Source organism: Pan paniscus, chromosome 17, assembly GCF_029289425.2.
Source record: "Pan paniscus chromosome 17, NHGRI_mPanPan1-v2.0_pri, whole genome shotgun sequence".
In the NCBI taxonomy this organism is placed as follows: Eukaryota; Metazoa; Chordata; class Mammalia; order Primates; family Hominidae; genus Pan; species Pan paniscus.
Genome location: NC_073266.2, coordinates 67016131 through 67030504, shown reverse-complemented (window position 1 = coordinate 67030504; position 14374 = coordinate 67016131). Strand labels below are relative to the sequence as shown.

The window sequence follows — 14374 nt, the reverse complement described above, 5'->3', positions numbered from 1 at the left end:
GAACTCCTGGCCTCAAGTGATCTGCCTGCCTCAGCTTCCCAAAGTGCTGGGATTACAGGTGTGAGTCAGTGTGCGTGGCGGGTCTTGCTTTGAACAAACCAACTGGGAAGGACATTTGGAGAACAACTGGGATAACTGAAATTGAGGTTAGGTATTAGAAGAGATGAAAATGTATCAACATGGTAAAATTGAGATTAACTGGAAAAAAATCTGATTATGAAATAGCATGTACAGTATAATTTCACCTGGTAAGTATATATGTATATACATACACACACGAAGTATATATCTCACACTATACTAGAAGGATATATTAAAGGTTAATCTTTTGGAAATATAAGGATTTTATTTTCTTAATCTGCTTACCTGCTATATCTGACTTTCTACAAAACATATAAATAATCTTAAATTTTTGAATAATTTTAAAATTTTACTTATTATTTATTTATTTATTGAGATGGAGTCACTCTGTCACCCAGGCTGGAGTGCAATGGTGCGATCTTGGCTCACTGCAACATCTGCCTCCCAGGTTCAAGAAATTCTCCTGCCTCAGCCTCCCGAGTACCTGGGATTACAGGCACGTGCCACCATGCCCGGCTAATTTTTTCTTTTCTTTTCTTTTTTCTTTTTCTTTTTTTTTTTTTTTTTTTGAGACAGAGACTCGCTCTGTCACCCAGACTGGAGTGCAGTGGTGCGATCTTGGCTCACTGCAACCTCCGCCTCCCAGGTTCAAGCCATGCTCCTGCCTCAGCCTCCCAAGTAGCTGGGACTACAGGCGTGTGCCACCATGCCCGGCTAATTTTTTGTATTTTTAGTAGAGAGAGACGGGGTTTCACCGTGTTAGCCAGGATAATCTCCATCTCCTGACCTCGTGATCCACCTGCCTCGGCCTCCCAAAGTGCTGGGATTACAGGCGTAAGGCATTTTGCCTGGCAACTTTTTCTATTTTTAGTAAAGGCAGGGTTTCACCATGTTGGCCGGGCTGATCTTAACTCCTGGCCTCAAGTGATCTGCCACCCCGGCCTCCCAAAGTGCTGGGGATACAAGCGTGAGCCACCGCACCTGGCCAATTTTAAATTTTTTAATAAATAAATTGCTCTGGCTGTTCTAGATGGATTACAGGGGCAATCAAGAGTGGAAGCAGGTTGTCTAGTTGATCAGCAATATGCTTTTCAGTATCTGTTTCCCAAGTCTAGGTGGAAGCCAGATTCTTGCTGGAAATGAAGCTTCTCCTTCATGGGAATCCCACATACATGGCCAAAGAGATCTTATGTCTGGGAGCACAAATTGGGGGGGCTTGAAATTCTCCAGGGTATTTTGTTGTCCAACAAAGCTGGGTAGAGATTTGCACAGGTCCACGGAGCTGCTCAGTAGAGGGAGGGTCCGGAGGAGTGCTATCCAGCAGACTAAAGGCAAGGCACCAGCCCTCTTTGAAGTTATACACTGGTCCAGCCAGGGAAATCACAAGCACACACACATACCCAACATCAGTTAATGACAAGATAAGAAAGAAAATGTACTTTTAAATTTGATCTTAAAACAATTCACAACTCTTAAAAATTATGCAGAATAAGCCAGGCGTGGTGGCTCACACCTGTAATCCCAGCACTTTGGGAGGCTGAGGCAGGTGGATCACAAGGTCAGGAGTTCGAGACCAGCCTGGCCAATATGATAAAACCTCGTCTCTACTAAAAATACAAAAATTAGCTGGGCGTGGTAGCACGTGCCTGTAGTCCCAGCTGCTCAGGAGACTGAGGAAGGAGAATTGCTTGAACCCAGGAGGCAGAGGTTGCAGTGAGCTGAGATGGTGCCACTGCACTCCAGTCTGGGCAACACAGCGAGACTCTGTCTCAATAAATAAATAAATAAATAAATAAATAAATAATAAATAAAATTATGCAGAATAAGTAGAGCTATAGTAATAAAAAGCAAACTTTGCAGCTTCAGGAATTAAAGTGTCTCACAAACGGAATGAAATCCCTTAGGAAAGCCTAGTGAAGAAAAATGTCAGCTATTACCCTAACTCTGGGAGGTAAGGGAGAGACAGCCAGGCGGCAGAGAGGAGCAGCCAGCAGCCCAAGGTCCGGAGAGGCGAATAAAAGGACTCCAGCCACCTGACTAAGGGATTACATTTTCCGATTGTTGTGAAAAGAATTCCCCTTTCCTAGCTAACAAAGCCAATTTCTAAGTGAAGCTCAAAACAGCATTGTATGGGAGGCTCCGACTGAGAAGAACAAAGTAAATCCCTGGCAAGGGATTAAGACTTTCCTCTCCCCCCAACACCCTACCCTACTGCCCGCTCTCCTGGAGGCCCAGGAGCCAATCCTCTAAAGAGAATTCTATGAGGGGCAGGGGAAGTGGACGATAATGCTAAAAGACAGAGCATTGAATATTCACTCATCTGAAAATCCCCAAAGACGTTGCTTTCTAAGAAGATGGTCAGAGTAATGCATACTGGCCAACTGATTTAATGTGCCACACTGACAAACCCTTTCCTAAGAATTTATAGCCTCAACTAAAAACAGTTGTTTGGACAAACTGTCAAACTCCTGCAGGGCCCACTTGACATCCGTCTTTGTCAGGTCAGTGAGGAGAATGGCTATTACTTTGAAAAGGCTAAGGGTTTCTTGTTTCCTGCTGCTCCCAGGAGATCTACAGAGTAAGCGAAGCCTCGGCGGTTACCACTAGGCAGAACCCAATAGAAGTCCTCGGGAGAGGAGAGCCGTGTTTAAATTCAGCACTTGCCCAAGGCCGGCCAATCACTTGAGGTCAGGAGTTCCAGACCAGCCTGGCCAACATGGCGAAACCTCGTCTCTACTAAAAATACAAAAAATTAGCCGAGCATGGTGGCGGGCACCTGTAATCCTAGCTACTTGGGAGGCTGAGGCAGGAGAATCGCTTGAACCCCGGAGGGGGAGGTTGCAGTGAGCCAACATTACACCACTGCACTCCAGCCTGGGCGACAGAGCAAGACTCCATCTCAAAAAATTAATTAATTAATTAATTAATTCAGCACTTGCTATTCCGTTCCCATCTTCTTGGCTCTTGCCTGGATTTTTGCTACAGCTATCCTGGTGCTCTGCTTGGAATTCAGTCTCATGTTCCTGGCCTCATGAATGTACCCAGCCTCAGCACCAGAACAGTTCTCCTCAACACAGCTTTCACTGGGTCCACTTTGATGAGTTCAGGCAGCAGCGAACGCGGAATGTGATGTGGTGGATCAAGCCCTGAGAACAGAGCCAAAGCTGGGGTGAAGAGAGACAGCTGACCAAGAGACAGACTGCCCGGGGCAGGACAGGAGAGCAAGACTAGAACAGAGAGTGCAAGATTACCCGGAAACATGGCGGTCTCGGTAAGAAGTCGGGAAGGCATGAAAATGTGCGGAACTGGCAGCAAGGACGGTGGGAAAGAGCACAGGATTCAAAGATATTAATAGATCTAGGCTGACATCCTGGCTCTGTCCCTTCTGAACCTCAGTTTTCTTATCTGTAAAATGACACATTAATACCTGCTGCGGTGCACACTACGATGTGCTTCCCAGACACCTCCCAGGAATGAAGGACTCAGTCTCCCTCTGCTGAGAGTGCTGTTAGTCCTTTCTGAGGATTGGCTGAAGAAGACTGCCCCACCCAAGGTCACACCTTCTTCCTGGGGCCGCCCACAGCCAATGACTGAACAATAGGGGAGGAACAAATGCCCAGCCCTACCCCCAACGTGGGGCAGCTGCGGGAATCTCCAGCTACTGAATTCCCCCTGGGGTCGGGGAGAAGTGTTGGGGCTGCGTCAGTCCCCTCTGCAGTTCGGCTTCCTGACGCTCCCTTCCAGTGTGGAACGCAGGCGCACGGTTTGCTCTCTGAGTCCGCTTCCTGGGCAGCCCAGCTTCCCACAGCCATCTCATCCAATCATGAGGTTCCGTTAACCTTGTTTTTTTGTTTTGTTTTGTTTTTGTTTATTGTTCTTTGTTTTATTGTTGTTTTTTTTGTTTTGAGACAAAGTCTCACTCTTACTCAGGCTGGAGTGCAGTGGCACGATCTCAGCTCACTGCAACCTCCACCTCCTGGGTTCAAGTGATTCTCATGCCTCAGCCTCCAAAGAAGCTGGAATTACAGGCATGTGCCACCACTCCTGTCTAATTTTTGTATTTTTTGGTAGAGACGGTTTCACCATGTTGGTCAGGCTGGTCTGGAACTCCTGACCTCAGGTGATCCGCCCACCTCGGCCTCCCAAAGTACTGGGATTACAGGCGTGAGCCACCAAGCCTGGTCCGTGATTAATAGTAAATGTGAAGCATCCGGCCACAACACATGGTATAGGCTGAGTATCCCTAACCCGAAAATCCGAAATCCGAAATGTTCCAAAATCGAAAACTTTTTGAGAACCAACATAACACCACAAGTGGAAAATTCCACACCTGACTTCACATGACAGGTCACAGTGAAAATGCAGGTGCACAACCCAGTTTATTTAACATACCCAAGGAACAAAGGCCCTCCCAGTGCCCTCCAGCTGCACTAGGTGCAGGCTGGACACACCAAGGGCAGGTTCCCCTGGATGATGTCCCACATGGATCCAAGGCCTACGTGCATTACTTATTGCAACTTTTTTGCTTATTCTCTGCTCTATGGTATAAAAATATTGAAAGATAACCAAATTATTGAAAGAGGGAAAGTTCTTTTTTACACAAGTCCAATATAAAAAATGCTATGGAATAACAGAATTACAAAGTCATTATTTTTCAACACCTGATGACATAATGAATGTAGGCTCTGAACTTTAATAGCTCCTAAAGCCATTAGATGAAAAGCTGATGAGAAACTTCATAAGGAAGGGGTCACAGCAACAACTCCTGAACTCATTTGCCCATGTTTTTTTTTTTTTTTTTAATTTTTGGTTCTGGAAACGGTGTCTCTGTTACCCAGGGTACAGTGAAGTGGCATGATCATGGCTCACTGCAGCTTCAAACTCCAAGGCTCAAGCAATCCTCCCACCTTGGCCTCCCAAAGAGCTGGGATTATAGGCACGAGCCACTGTGCCCGGCCAACTGCCCAGTGTTAATATCAGTAAAAGTGAGACAATCAGATGACATTATGTACACACAAGGCAAAAACAGAGTCAAAAGTAATATAAGTAGTTTATCTGGGCCAAGTTTGAAGATTGCAACCTGGAAGCATAAATTCAAATTGCCCTAAATGTATGCTCTGGTTCACAGCAATTACAAATGGATTTTTAAAGGAAAAAAAGAAGAGGCAGTTTCTAAATTGTTTACCAAGAATTTACAGTAAAATAACATAAGCTAACCAGGCGCGGTGGCTCATGCCTGTAATCCCAGCACTTTGGGAGGCCAAGGCGGGCGGATCATGAGGTCAGGAGATCGAGACCAACCTAGCTAACACGGTGCAACCCCATCTCTACTAAAAATACAAAAAATTAGCTGGGCGTGGTGGCACACGCCTGTAGTTTCAGCTATTCGGGAGGCTGAGGCAGAAGAATGGCTTGAATCCGGGAGGCGGAAGTTGCAATGAGCCGAGATCGCACCACTGCACTCCAGCCTGGGCGACAGAGTGAGACTCCGTCTCAAAACAAACAAACAAACAAACAAAAACAACAACAACAACAAAAACAAAATATAAGCTATTGATCGGCAGTACATTGTTTTTGTATCACAAATTCCAGGAACATGAGAATAATGGGTAAGGCACTAGTCAGGAAACTACAGGAAAGAAAAGAAAGAACAAAATAAACAATAGGCCGGGCTGGGCATGGTGACTCACACCTGTAATCCCAGCACTTTGGGAGGCCAAGGCAGGCGGATCACGAGGTCAGGAATTTGAGACCAGCCTTGCCAACGTGGCGAAAACTCGTCTCTACTAAAAATACAAAAATTAGCCGGGCGTAGTGGTGTGCGCCTGTAATCCCAGCTACTCCGGAGGCTGAAGCAGAAGAATTTCACTTGAACCCAGGAGGCAGAGGTTGCAGCGAGCTGAGATTGTGCCATTGCATTCCGGCTGGGCAACATAGCAAGACTCCATCTCAAAAAAAAAAGAAAAAAGAAAAGAAAAGGAATATTGCAACTACAACTGAACAGGATTAAGAATGCCTTGAAGACAATAGAAAGTGCCAACCAGCAGACAGACAAACTGAAGGAGTTTTATGGACAAGCATTATGCCGCTTGGAACGCTATGATAAATACTTAGAGTATACAGAGATCTCGCCTGAAAGTCCCAAGATGATTATGATAAGGAGAGGAAAACAAACCTTTCAGCAGTTGTTACTCCTCAAAGCAATTGGGAAAAAGTGGTTCCACAGAACTTGGGCCTCCAAGAAGGTGCACATGAGCTGGGCTACAACACTGCACATGCGCTGATTGGACAAGGCCAGCTGAACAAGGTCACGAAAATCCTACGAAAAGCTGAAGATCTTTGCCGCTGTTCATGATCAGAAGACTGTGATGGGACTGAGAAAGACCCACAGGCAGGACTGGCCATCATTCATGGTCAGATGGCCTATATTCTGCAGCTTCAGGGTCGAACAGAGGAGGCTTTGCAACTTTACAATCAAATAATGAAACTGAAACCAACAGATGTGGGATTACTAGCTGTAATTGCAAACAACATCATTACCATTAACAAGGACCAAAATGTCTTTGACTCCAAGAAGAAGGTGAAATTAATCAATGCAGAAAGAGTGGAGTTTGAGCTTTCCAAGAAACAACTACAAGCTATAGAATTTAACAAAGCTTTACTTGCTACGTACACAAACCAGGCCAATTAATGCTGCAAAATATCCACCAATTTATAGTCCCAAAGTCCCGAGCATCTCCCACCTATGTTAATCCAAGCTGCCCAGGTTTGCCTGGAAAGCAGCACACAAAAACAACAGAGCTGCTTCAGGAATTTTCAGATCAACATCCAGAAAATGCAGCTGAAATTAAGCTGACCATGGCACAGTTGAAAATTTCTCAAGGTAATATTTATAAGCATGTCTAATATTGAGAAGCATAGAAGAGTTAAAGCAGAAACCAGGCATGGTGTCTGCATTCGTGATCATGTATAGCCATGAAGAAGATATTGATAGTGCCATTGAGGTCTTCACACATACTATCCAGTGGTGTCAAAACCATTGGCCCAAATCTCCTGCTCATTTGTCCTTGATAAGAGAAGCTGCAAACTTCAAACTCAAATATAGACAGAAGAAGGAGGCAATTAGTGACCTAGAACAACAATGGAAACAAAATCCAAAAGATTTTCACACCCTGACACAGCTTATTTCTGCTTACTCACTTGTAGATCCAGAGAAAGACAAAGCTCTTTGTGAACACTTGTAATTATCAGATAGCATGTCTCTAAAAGTAGATGTCAAGGCTCTTGAAAATTCTCCTGGTGCTACGTACATTTGGAAGAAGGGTGGCAAAGTTATTGCAGATAGTCAACAAAAGGAGCAAGGGTGGGGAAATTTGAAAAAGAAGAAAAAGATGGGAAAATTGCCTAAGAATTATGACCCAAAAGTTACCCCAGATCCAGAAAGATGGCTACCAATTCAAGAACATTCTTATTACCGGGGAAGAAAGAAAGGTAAAAAGGATCAGATTGGAAAAGGGATCCAGGGAGCAACTGCAGGAGCTTCATCAGAACTGGATGCCAGAAAAACTGTGAGCAGCCCGCCCCCTCCCCAAGACCCGGCAGTGCAGCGACACTATCTGCCTCTGCAAGTAACATCATATCCCCAAGACACAGAAACCTGCAGGCGCTCCAGCAACAAAAAAGAAACAGCAACAGAAAAAGAAGAAAGGTGGAAAAGGTAGCTGGTGATGAGAATACTCTTGTTGCAGGCTGTTTTTTAAACTAGTCTCAGAAATATAATTTTAAACTAGTCTAGGAATATAATAAAGGTAACACACCAAGAAGCAAAAAAAAAAAAAAAAAAAAAAAAAGAGAGGCCGCAGTGCGCTGTGAATGAGCCACTGCACTCCAGCCTGGGCAACAGAGAAAGATTCCATCTAAGAAAAAAGTTCATTTAAGTTTTATAGGAAAATCACTGAAGGTTCAAAAGACAACCTATTCACTCAAAAGGAAATGATCTCACAAGGCTTAAATGTCTTCTAATCTAATCCAATGCTGGCTGACAGACTCAAATGTGGTGTGACTGTTTTTAATTATAGGCTTGATTTCTCCCTAAAATCAGAGAAAATATGGTTGGAGTCCATAAGGGATGGAGAAAGAAGGGATAAAAGATGAGGAAGGCAAAGGCCAGATCATGGAAGGCTCTTATATCATCCCCAAATATTTGGAACAGGGGCCACAGGAAAAAAAAACCAAAAAAATGACATGATCATTCTGACAGCCATTTTAGAAAAATGACTCTGTCAGGGCCAGGCGTGGTGGCTCACGTCTGTAATCCCAGCACTTTGGGAAGCTGAGGTGGGCGGATCACATGAGGTCAGGAGTTCAAGACCAGCCTGGCCAACATGACAAAATCCTATCTCTATTAAAAACACAAAAATTAGCTGGGCATCGTGGTGGGTGCTTGAACCTGGAGGCGGAGGTTGCAGTGAGCTGAGATCACACCACTGCACTCCAGCCTGGGGCCACAGAGTGAGACCTTGTCTCAAAAAAAAAAAAAAAAGAAGAAAGAAAGAAAAAGAAAAGAAAAGAAAAATGACTGTCAGGAATATGGAGGATATATTAAAGTGCAGAAATAATTAGGGCAAGAAGACCACTTAAAAGAATAATCCAGATTTTGTTAAATAATTGTATGTGCAAAGACAAGAAGAGGGGAGTCTCTCATCTTTCTGGTTTAAGATCCTAGGTGTATGGGGAAGTCGCCAAACAAGGAAGGGAGAAAGGCAGGGTCGCCTAGGGATGCAGAGCTTGGTCACACAAGGCTGCCTTGGATCCCAGAGCTGCCACTCCCAGCTGCCGGACCTTGGGTTTGCCGGGGAGTTCCTTTTTTTTCTTCTTCTTTTTAACACATTGTAGCAGCCAGATCAACTTCATCATTTACAAAAGGTTGTCCTAAGGATTACTTGAGGAAATGCATGTAAAAACACTGAAAATACTGCCTGGAATCTAGTAAGCTTATAGAATCATTGTCCGTTACTCTTGTCACCATGCAACATAAAAGAGGAACCCGGAGGAGAAGACAAAGAGTTCTGTTTAAGGGCATGTTAGGTTTCAAATAACCTCAGGTCTTCAGGGACCTCCCAGAAAGGATGTCCAGGGAGTAGTTTGCTATTAGGGTCTAGCTCAGGAGACAGATGTGGCGCTGGGGTATTAATCTGGGAGTTAGCATGCAGTTGAAAGCTCATGTGAGGGGAGGGAATTACCGAGGAAACACCATGGAATCCAGCATCAGCAATGGAAGTGGAGTCGAGGGGAGAGACTTAGGGCTGAGGTCTCCTACACTGAGGTCAAGGAAGCAAGTGAGCCTAGCCTGGAGTCTACTCCCCTAGAGTTTAAGCTGCCTAGAAGGGTGGTGCCATGAAATAGAAGCCCTAACAAAAGCTAAGTGCATCACTGACTATGAGGGAATAACCAGAGAGATGACCTAGGGAAGGAAAAAAGGGAAGAAAATGCCAAAAGGTTTTCTCCTCCAGATGAAGATCTAGAAGCAGCGGGGAAAACGAGGATATTGAACCAGACCCTTCAGTTAGCGCATTTTTCACACAGGTTATAATACAATTGATTGGATGACATTCCCATCCTGAGAATTTCCTGATTACCATAATTACGTCTCATCCTTTCATCTTTTTAATTGGCCATTTACAAACCACTTTCAGGGGTACAGGGCCACATAATCAAACCTAACTAATGTTGACGAATAAATAAAATGTTTCTTTCATATCTAATAATACGTAGCCTGTCCTAGAACTACAACCCTGTTTTTAATTGACTGACATTTAAAACCCTGAATTTTTATTTCTGTATACAAAAAAGAGAACTTTGAGACAGTCCCTAAGGAGGCAATTCGTTTTCACACGTTCTTAAAACATATTCCACACTCCCTTCGCTTTCCGCCTTCCTGCCTCCTCAGATCTCGTTTCTTCGGCTACGAATCTCGCGAGAAGTCAAGTTCTCATGAGTTCTCCCAAAATCCACCGCTCTTCCTCTTTCCCTAAGCAGCCTGAGGTGAGTGTTTCTCCTGCGTTGCTCCGAGGGCTCAATCCTCCTGCCATCGCCGCCATCCTGGCTTCGGGGGCGCCGGCCTCCAGGCCCCCGGGAGGAGAACTCCTAGCGCTACTAAATCCTCGCTGGAGGCGGTGGTTTCTTATGCGGGAGGACGTGGCGGAGGGCCTGACTTCGGGAGCCGGGGTCAGTCGGCCTCTGAGGTCCGCAGAGGGACGTGATGGGCGGGAATGGGGACGACCGGGCTCCTCCACTGGTGGGGGCGCCGGCCCGCCGTGGGGTGCGGGCCGCCTGTGGTCCGTGCGGACTCCGGAGGTCCGGTGTCTAGTGGTGAGTGGTGGCCGCAACGAGGAAAACGTTTTGGGGGAAAGAAAAGTCGGGTGGAGGCGTTACACGTTACTACAAGAGTGTTGCGTACTGGAGGGCTCTTAACGTGGGTCATAGCCCGAAGGTGTTGAGAGAGACGGCACTCACTACCTGCAGCCCTGACAGCAAAGGGGTTTCTGTAGAGCGGGAGGGAGGAGGTGTAGAGGGTTATAGTTGAGTTGTGCCATGTGGATGCGTCGAGTCATTTTACGCCTGGAAGATCCAGCATTGGATTGAAACGGGCTGTATTTTCTTCCAAAGGGTTGACTGGATTGGTGAGGCCCGTGTGGCTACTTCTGTGGAAGCAGTGCTGTAGTTACTGGCAGATAAAAGGGAAAGCAAGCCCTTGGTGGGGGAAAGTATGGCTGCGATGATGGCATTTCTTAGGACACCTTTGGATTAATAATGAAAACAACTACTCTCTGAGCAGCTGTTCGAATCATCTGATATTTATACTGAATGAGTTACTGTAAGTACGTATTGACAGAATTACACTGTACTTTCCTCTAGGTAATCTGTGAAAATGGTTCGCTATTCACTTGACCCGGAGAACCCCACGAAATGTAAGTGGACAGGAGGTAGATACCTATTTCCTACTTGGGGGTTGGCATAAGATACCAAAAATTAACCAAAACGTTTTATTTTCTAGCATGCAAATCAAGAGGTTCCAATCTTCGTGTTCACTTCAAGGTATGCGATTCATAGTTGTGATCCAACAGTTCCTCATGTTCCACTCAAAAAAGGTAGCTGCAGTGATGACTTTCTTAGGACACCTTTGGATTTACCGTGAAAATTAATAAATTCTGAGCAGCCACCTTATATTTAGGCATTGATGATCAGGGTGTAAGGATGTAGCGTTTGTACCAGAAAACCATTTGGAAATCTAGTGTGCAGATCAAGATGGGGCATTTTAATTGTAATTACATGATGATGGAATTTAAACATTTTATAGTGAATAAATGGAGTTTTGGAGTTTTCTCTAGCTTCAACGAAGTTTACCTGGCTTTTAGTCACAAGTTTTTTTAATTGCCTTGCCCCCAAAGAATAGAAATAACTCGACATTTTGAAAAGCTGAAAATTTAATGTTTACTTTAAAAATTAAAGCTTTGATCTAGTTAACCAACACTTTATTCTTCATACTTAGAACACTCGTGAAACTGCTCAGGCCATCAAGGGTATGCATATACGAAAAGCCACGAAGTATCTGAAAGATGTCACTTTACAGAAACAGTGTGTACCATTCCGACGTTACAATGGTGGAGTTGGCAGGTGTGCGCAGGTGAGAATTCTTAGTTGCCATTTGAAAAGACAGATTTTAATGGAAAAGTGATGGGATAGGATAAGAATGGCTAAGATCTGTGCTGATGAACCTATTTCTGGTTGCTGTAATGACAGGACACCGTGGATTGATGGTGAAATAAACCATATCCTAAGAAACCTTGATATCAGATAAAATAAATTCATCTTGGCTGTAACGTTAATTTAAATCAAGGAAAATGACTCATCATCTCCATTTTCTTTCAGGCCAAGCAGTGGGGCTGGACACAAGGTCGGTGGCCCAAAAAGAGTGCTGAATTTTTGCTGCACATGCTTAAAAACGCAGAGAGTAATGCTGAACTTAAGGTACCCAAACCATTAACATCCTGTGCAACTTGGGTGGTTGTTTAATTAATGTTGGCTGTTCAGATTTATGTCCTTGATTTTCTTGTTTTCAGTAATTAACTCATTTAGGATTTTTTAAATTTCTACCTGCAGTTTCCACAGAATGAAACTATTTCCTTTTATTTTCTTTTGAGTCCCTTTATGGCAAAATTCTGTGAAGATCCAGAAGCGTGCTCTGTGGTCTCTTTAAGCCTAACACTTAGTATTTCTAGTTTTCTGCTGTCTTTTTAACACTGGAGGTACTTTACCAGGGGCTTTTACCCCTTTTTGTGACATAACACCTTTGATAGTATGATTAATTATCAAAATGATTGCCTTAGCAGTGATTAATGTGGTTTGTGGCCTACCTTCATAATGGAGAGTCATGTTGCATTTCAGAAAGAAATTGTTTAAAATTTCAAAAAGTTTAAACAATGACAAACTTGTGTTGACAAAACACAAATTTCTCCATTTTGTATATTACCCATTAGCCTTTTGCATTTGAAGGTCTGGGCCAGAACTGGAATTAGTTTAGGTCTGTATAGCTCCAAACCTTCTAAGCCATGCTGAGAAATTTTGTTTATCATCAAGACTTCGAATTAGGTTCTTCCTTACCCCTCAGCTCTCCACCCGTCTAAGGATCTTTGGGAAGGCCACTCATAGACAAAATGTATAGCACACTGAGTTTGGTGGCAATTTAGACATGTAAAGGTGAAGGCAGACAACTGCTTTAAAAAATGCTATTTGCAGAATAAAAGGATTGCCTTTCAAAAATGATTTCATTGAGGCGGGACTTTGGAGCAAGCCTGGGAATTCATATTTAGCAATGATAGTTTGTGGTGTTTTACTAATTAAGGATGTTCCTGGTTTCATTCTCTTTCCTTTCTTCCCCAGGGTTTAGATGTAGATTCTCTGGTCATTGAGCATATCCAAGTGAACAAAGCACCTAAGATGCGCCGCCGGACTTACAGAGCTCATGGTCGGATTAACCCATACATGAGCTCTCCCTGCCACATTGAGATGATCCTTACGGAAAAGGAACAGATTGTTCCTAAACCAGAAGAGGAGGTTGCCCAGAAGAAAAAGGTAAATAAGTAGTTGCTCGGTTTTGTTTGTGATAGTAGAAAGATTTGTGGTTGCTGTGATGACTATCTTAGGACACCTTTGGAATAACTATGAAAGAAAACTATTCTGAGCAACCCTTTCACCTGTCTTATTTTGGCTTTTGTAAGTTTGTTTCTTGACTAATAATAAATGGTAAGTTTTCTGTAATCCCAGCACTTTGGGAGGCTGAAGTGGGTGGATCAGAAGGTCAGGAGATCGAGACCATCCTGGCTAACACAGTGAAACCCCGTCTCTACTAAAAATGCAAAAAAAATTAGCTGGGCATTGTGGCGGGTGCCTGTAGTCCCAGCTACTCAGGAGGCTGAGGCAGGAGAATGGCGTGAACCCGGGAGGAGGCACTTGGAGTGCGCCGAGATCGTGCCACTGCACTCCAGCCTGGGTGACAGAGTGAGACGCTGTCTCAAAAAAAAAAAAAAATGGTAGTTTTATATTCAATACCTCAGGCCCGTATGATTATCTGCTGATGGCCCCACTTAGATGTACATAGCCACTTCAAAATGGGCCCTCTCCCCAAATCTAAGAAGCTTGTTTTCAGTAATTGATCACATTTAGTTCTTTTAAGTCAAGAACCTGAGTGATTCTGTACACTTCTTTTTACATCTAATGAACTTAAGTTCTGTTGATTTCTACCATTTAAGTATTTTTCCCCCTTAGTCCTTAACGACTAGGTTTCCTGCCTCCAAAATAAGCTGAAGTCTTCCAAGATGTACTGTGGTTTTCTCCAAGAAACTTAACAACACATTTTTCTTTCCCCAGATATCCCAGAAGAAACTGAAGAAACAAAAACTTATGGCACGGGAGTAAATTCAGCATTAAAATAAATGTAATTAAAAGGAAAAGAATGTTGGTTGTCTTTATTAGTGAACATATTTCAAGTGTCCTTACAAGATGGATCAAATGAGGATTTTTTAGCATTAGAACTAGAAACACAGATTGTTTACCCTGCACCATTAAAAACCATTTTCATGGCTGGGCACAGTGGCTCATTTCTATAGTCCCCAGTACTTTGGGAGGTGGAGGCTGACTGCTTGAGCCCAGGAGTTCAAGCCCAGCCGGGGCAACATGTCAGAACCCTGTCTCTTAAAAAAAAGTAAGTGTGGTGTCACTTCCATGTAGTCCC

At 43.9% G+C, this 14374-nt stretch overlaps 1 protein-coding gene, 3 non-coding genes and 1 pseudogene across 8 annotated transcripts; all 5 read left to right on the top strand.

The window, feature by feature from the left end:
- The first annotated feature begins 6378 nt into the window (after positions 1-6378).
- On the top strand, positions 6379-8843 carry LOC100981153 (signal recognition particle subunit SRP72-like; annotated as a pseudogene).
- Positions 8548-14096, top strand: RPL17 (ribosomal protein L17). Of its 5 annotated transcripts, none has more exons than XM_008952557.4 (7): positions 8548-10125; positions 10999-11051; positions 11138-11178; positions 11633-11767; positions 12013-12111; positions 13024-13215; positions 14011-14096. In XM_008952557.4, exons 2-7 carry the CDS (start codon positions 11012-11014, stop codon positions 14056-14058), a joined length of 555 nt encoding a protein of 184 aa, XP_008950805.1. In that variant the 5' UTR covers positions 8548-10125; positions 10999-11011; the 3' UTR covers positions 14059-14096. The 5 variants fall into 5 exon arrangements, with proteins under 5 accessions (XP_008950805.1, XP_057156464.1, XP_008950806.1 ...); XM_057300481.2 differs by having other exon boundaries at positions 10102-10125; positions 10750-11051; XM_008952558.4 differs by having other exon boundaries at positions 10102-10308.
- On the top strand, positions 10854-10919 carry LOC112437800 (small nucleolar RNA SNORD58). Its single transcript, XR_003026314.1, has one exon. It is a non-coding gene; the product is annotated as a small nucleolar RNA SNORD58 (small nucleolar RNA).
- Positions 11236-11300, top strand: LOC112437798 (small nucleolar RNA SNORD58). The gene has a single exon (XR_003026312.1). It is a non-coding gene; the product is annotated as a small nucleolar RNA SNORD58 (small nucleolar RNA).
- On the top strand, positions 13266-13329 carry LOC112437799 (small nucleolar RNA SNORD58). The gene has a single exon (XR_003026313.1). It is a non-coding gene; the product is annotated as a small nucleolar RNA SNORD58 (small nucleolar RNA).
- Positions 14097-14374: the final 278 nt, after the last annotated feature.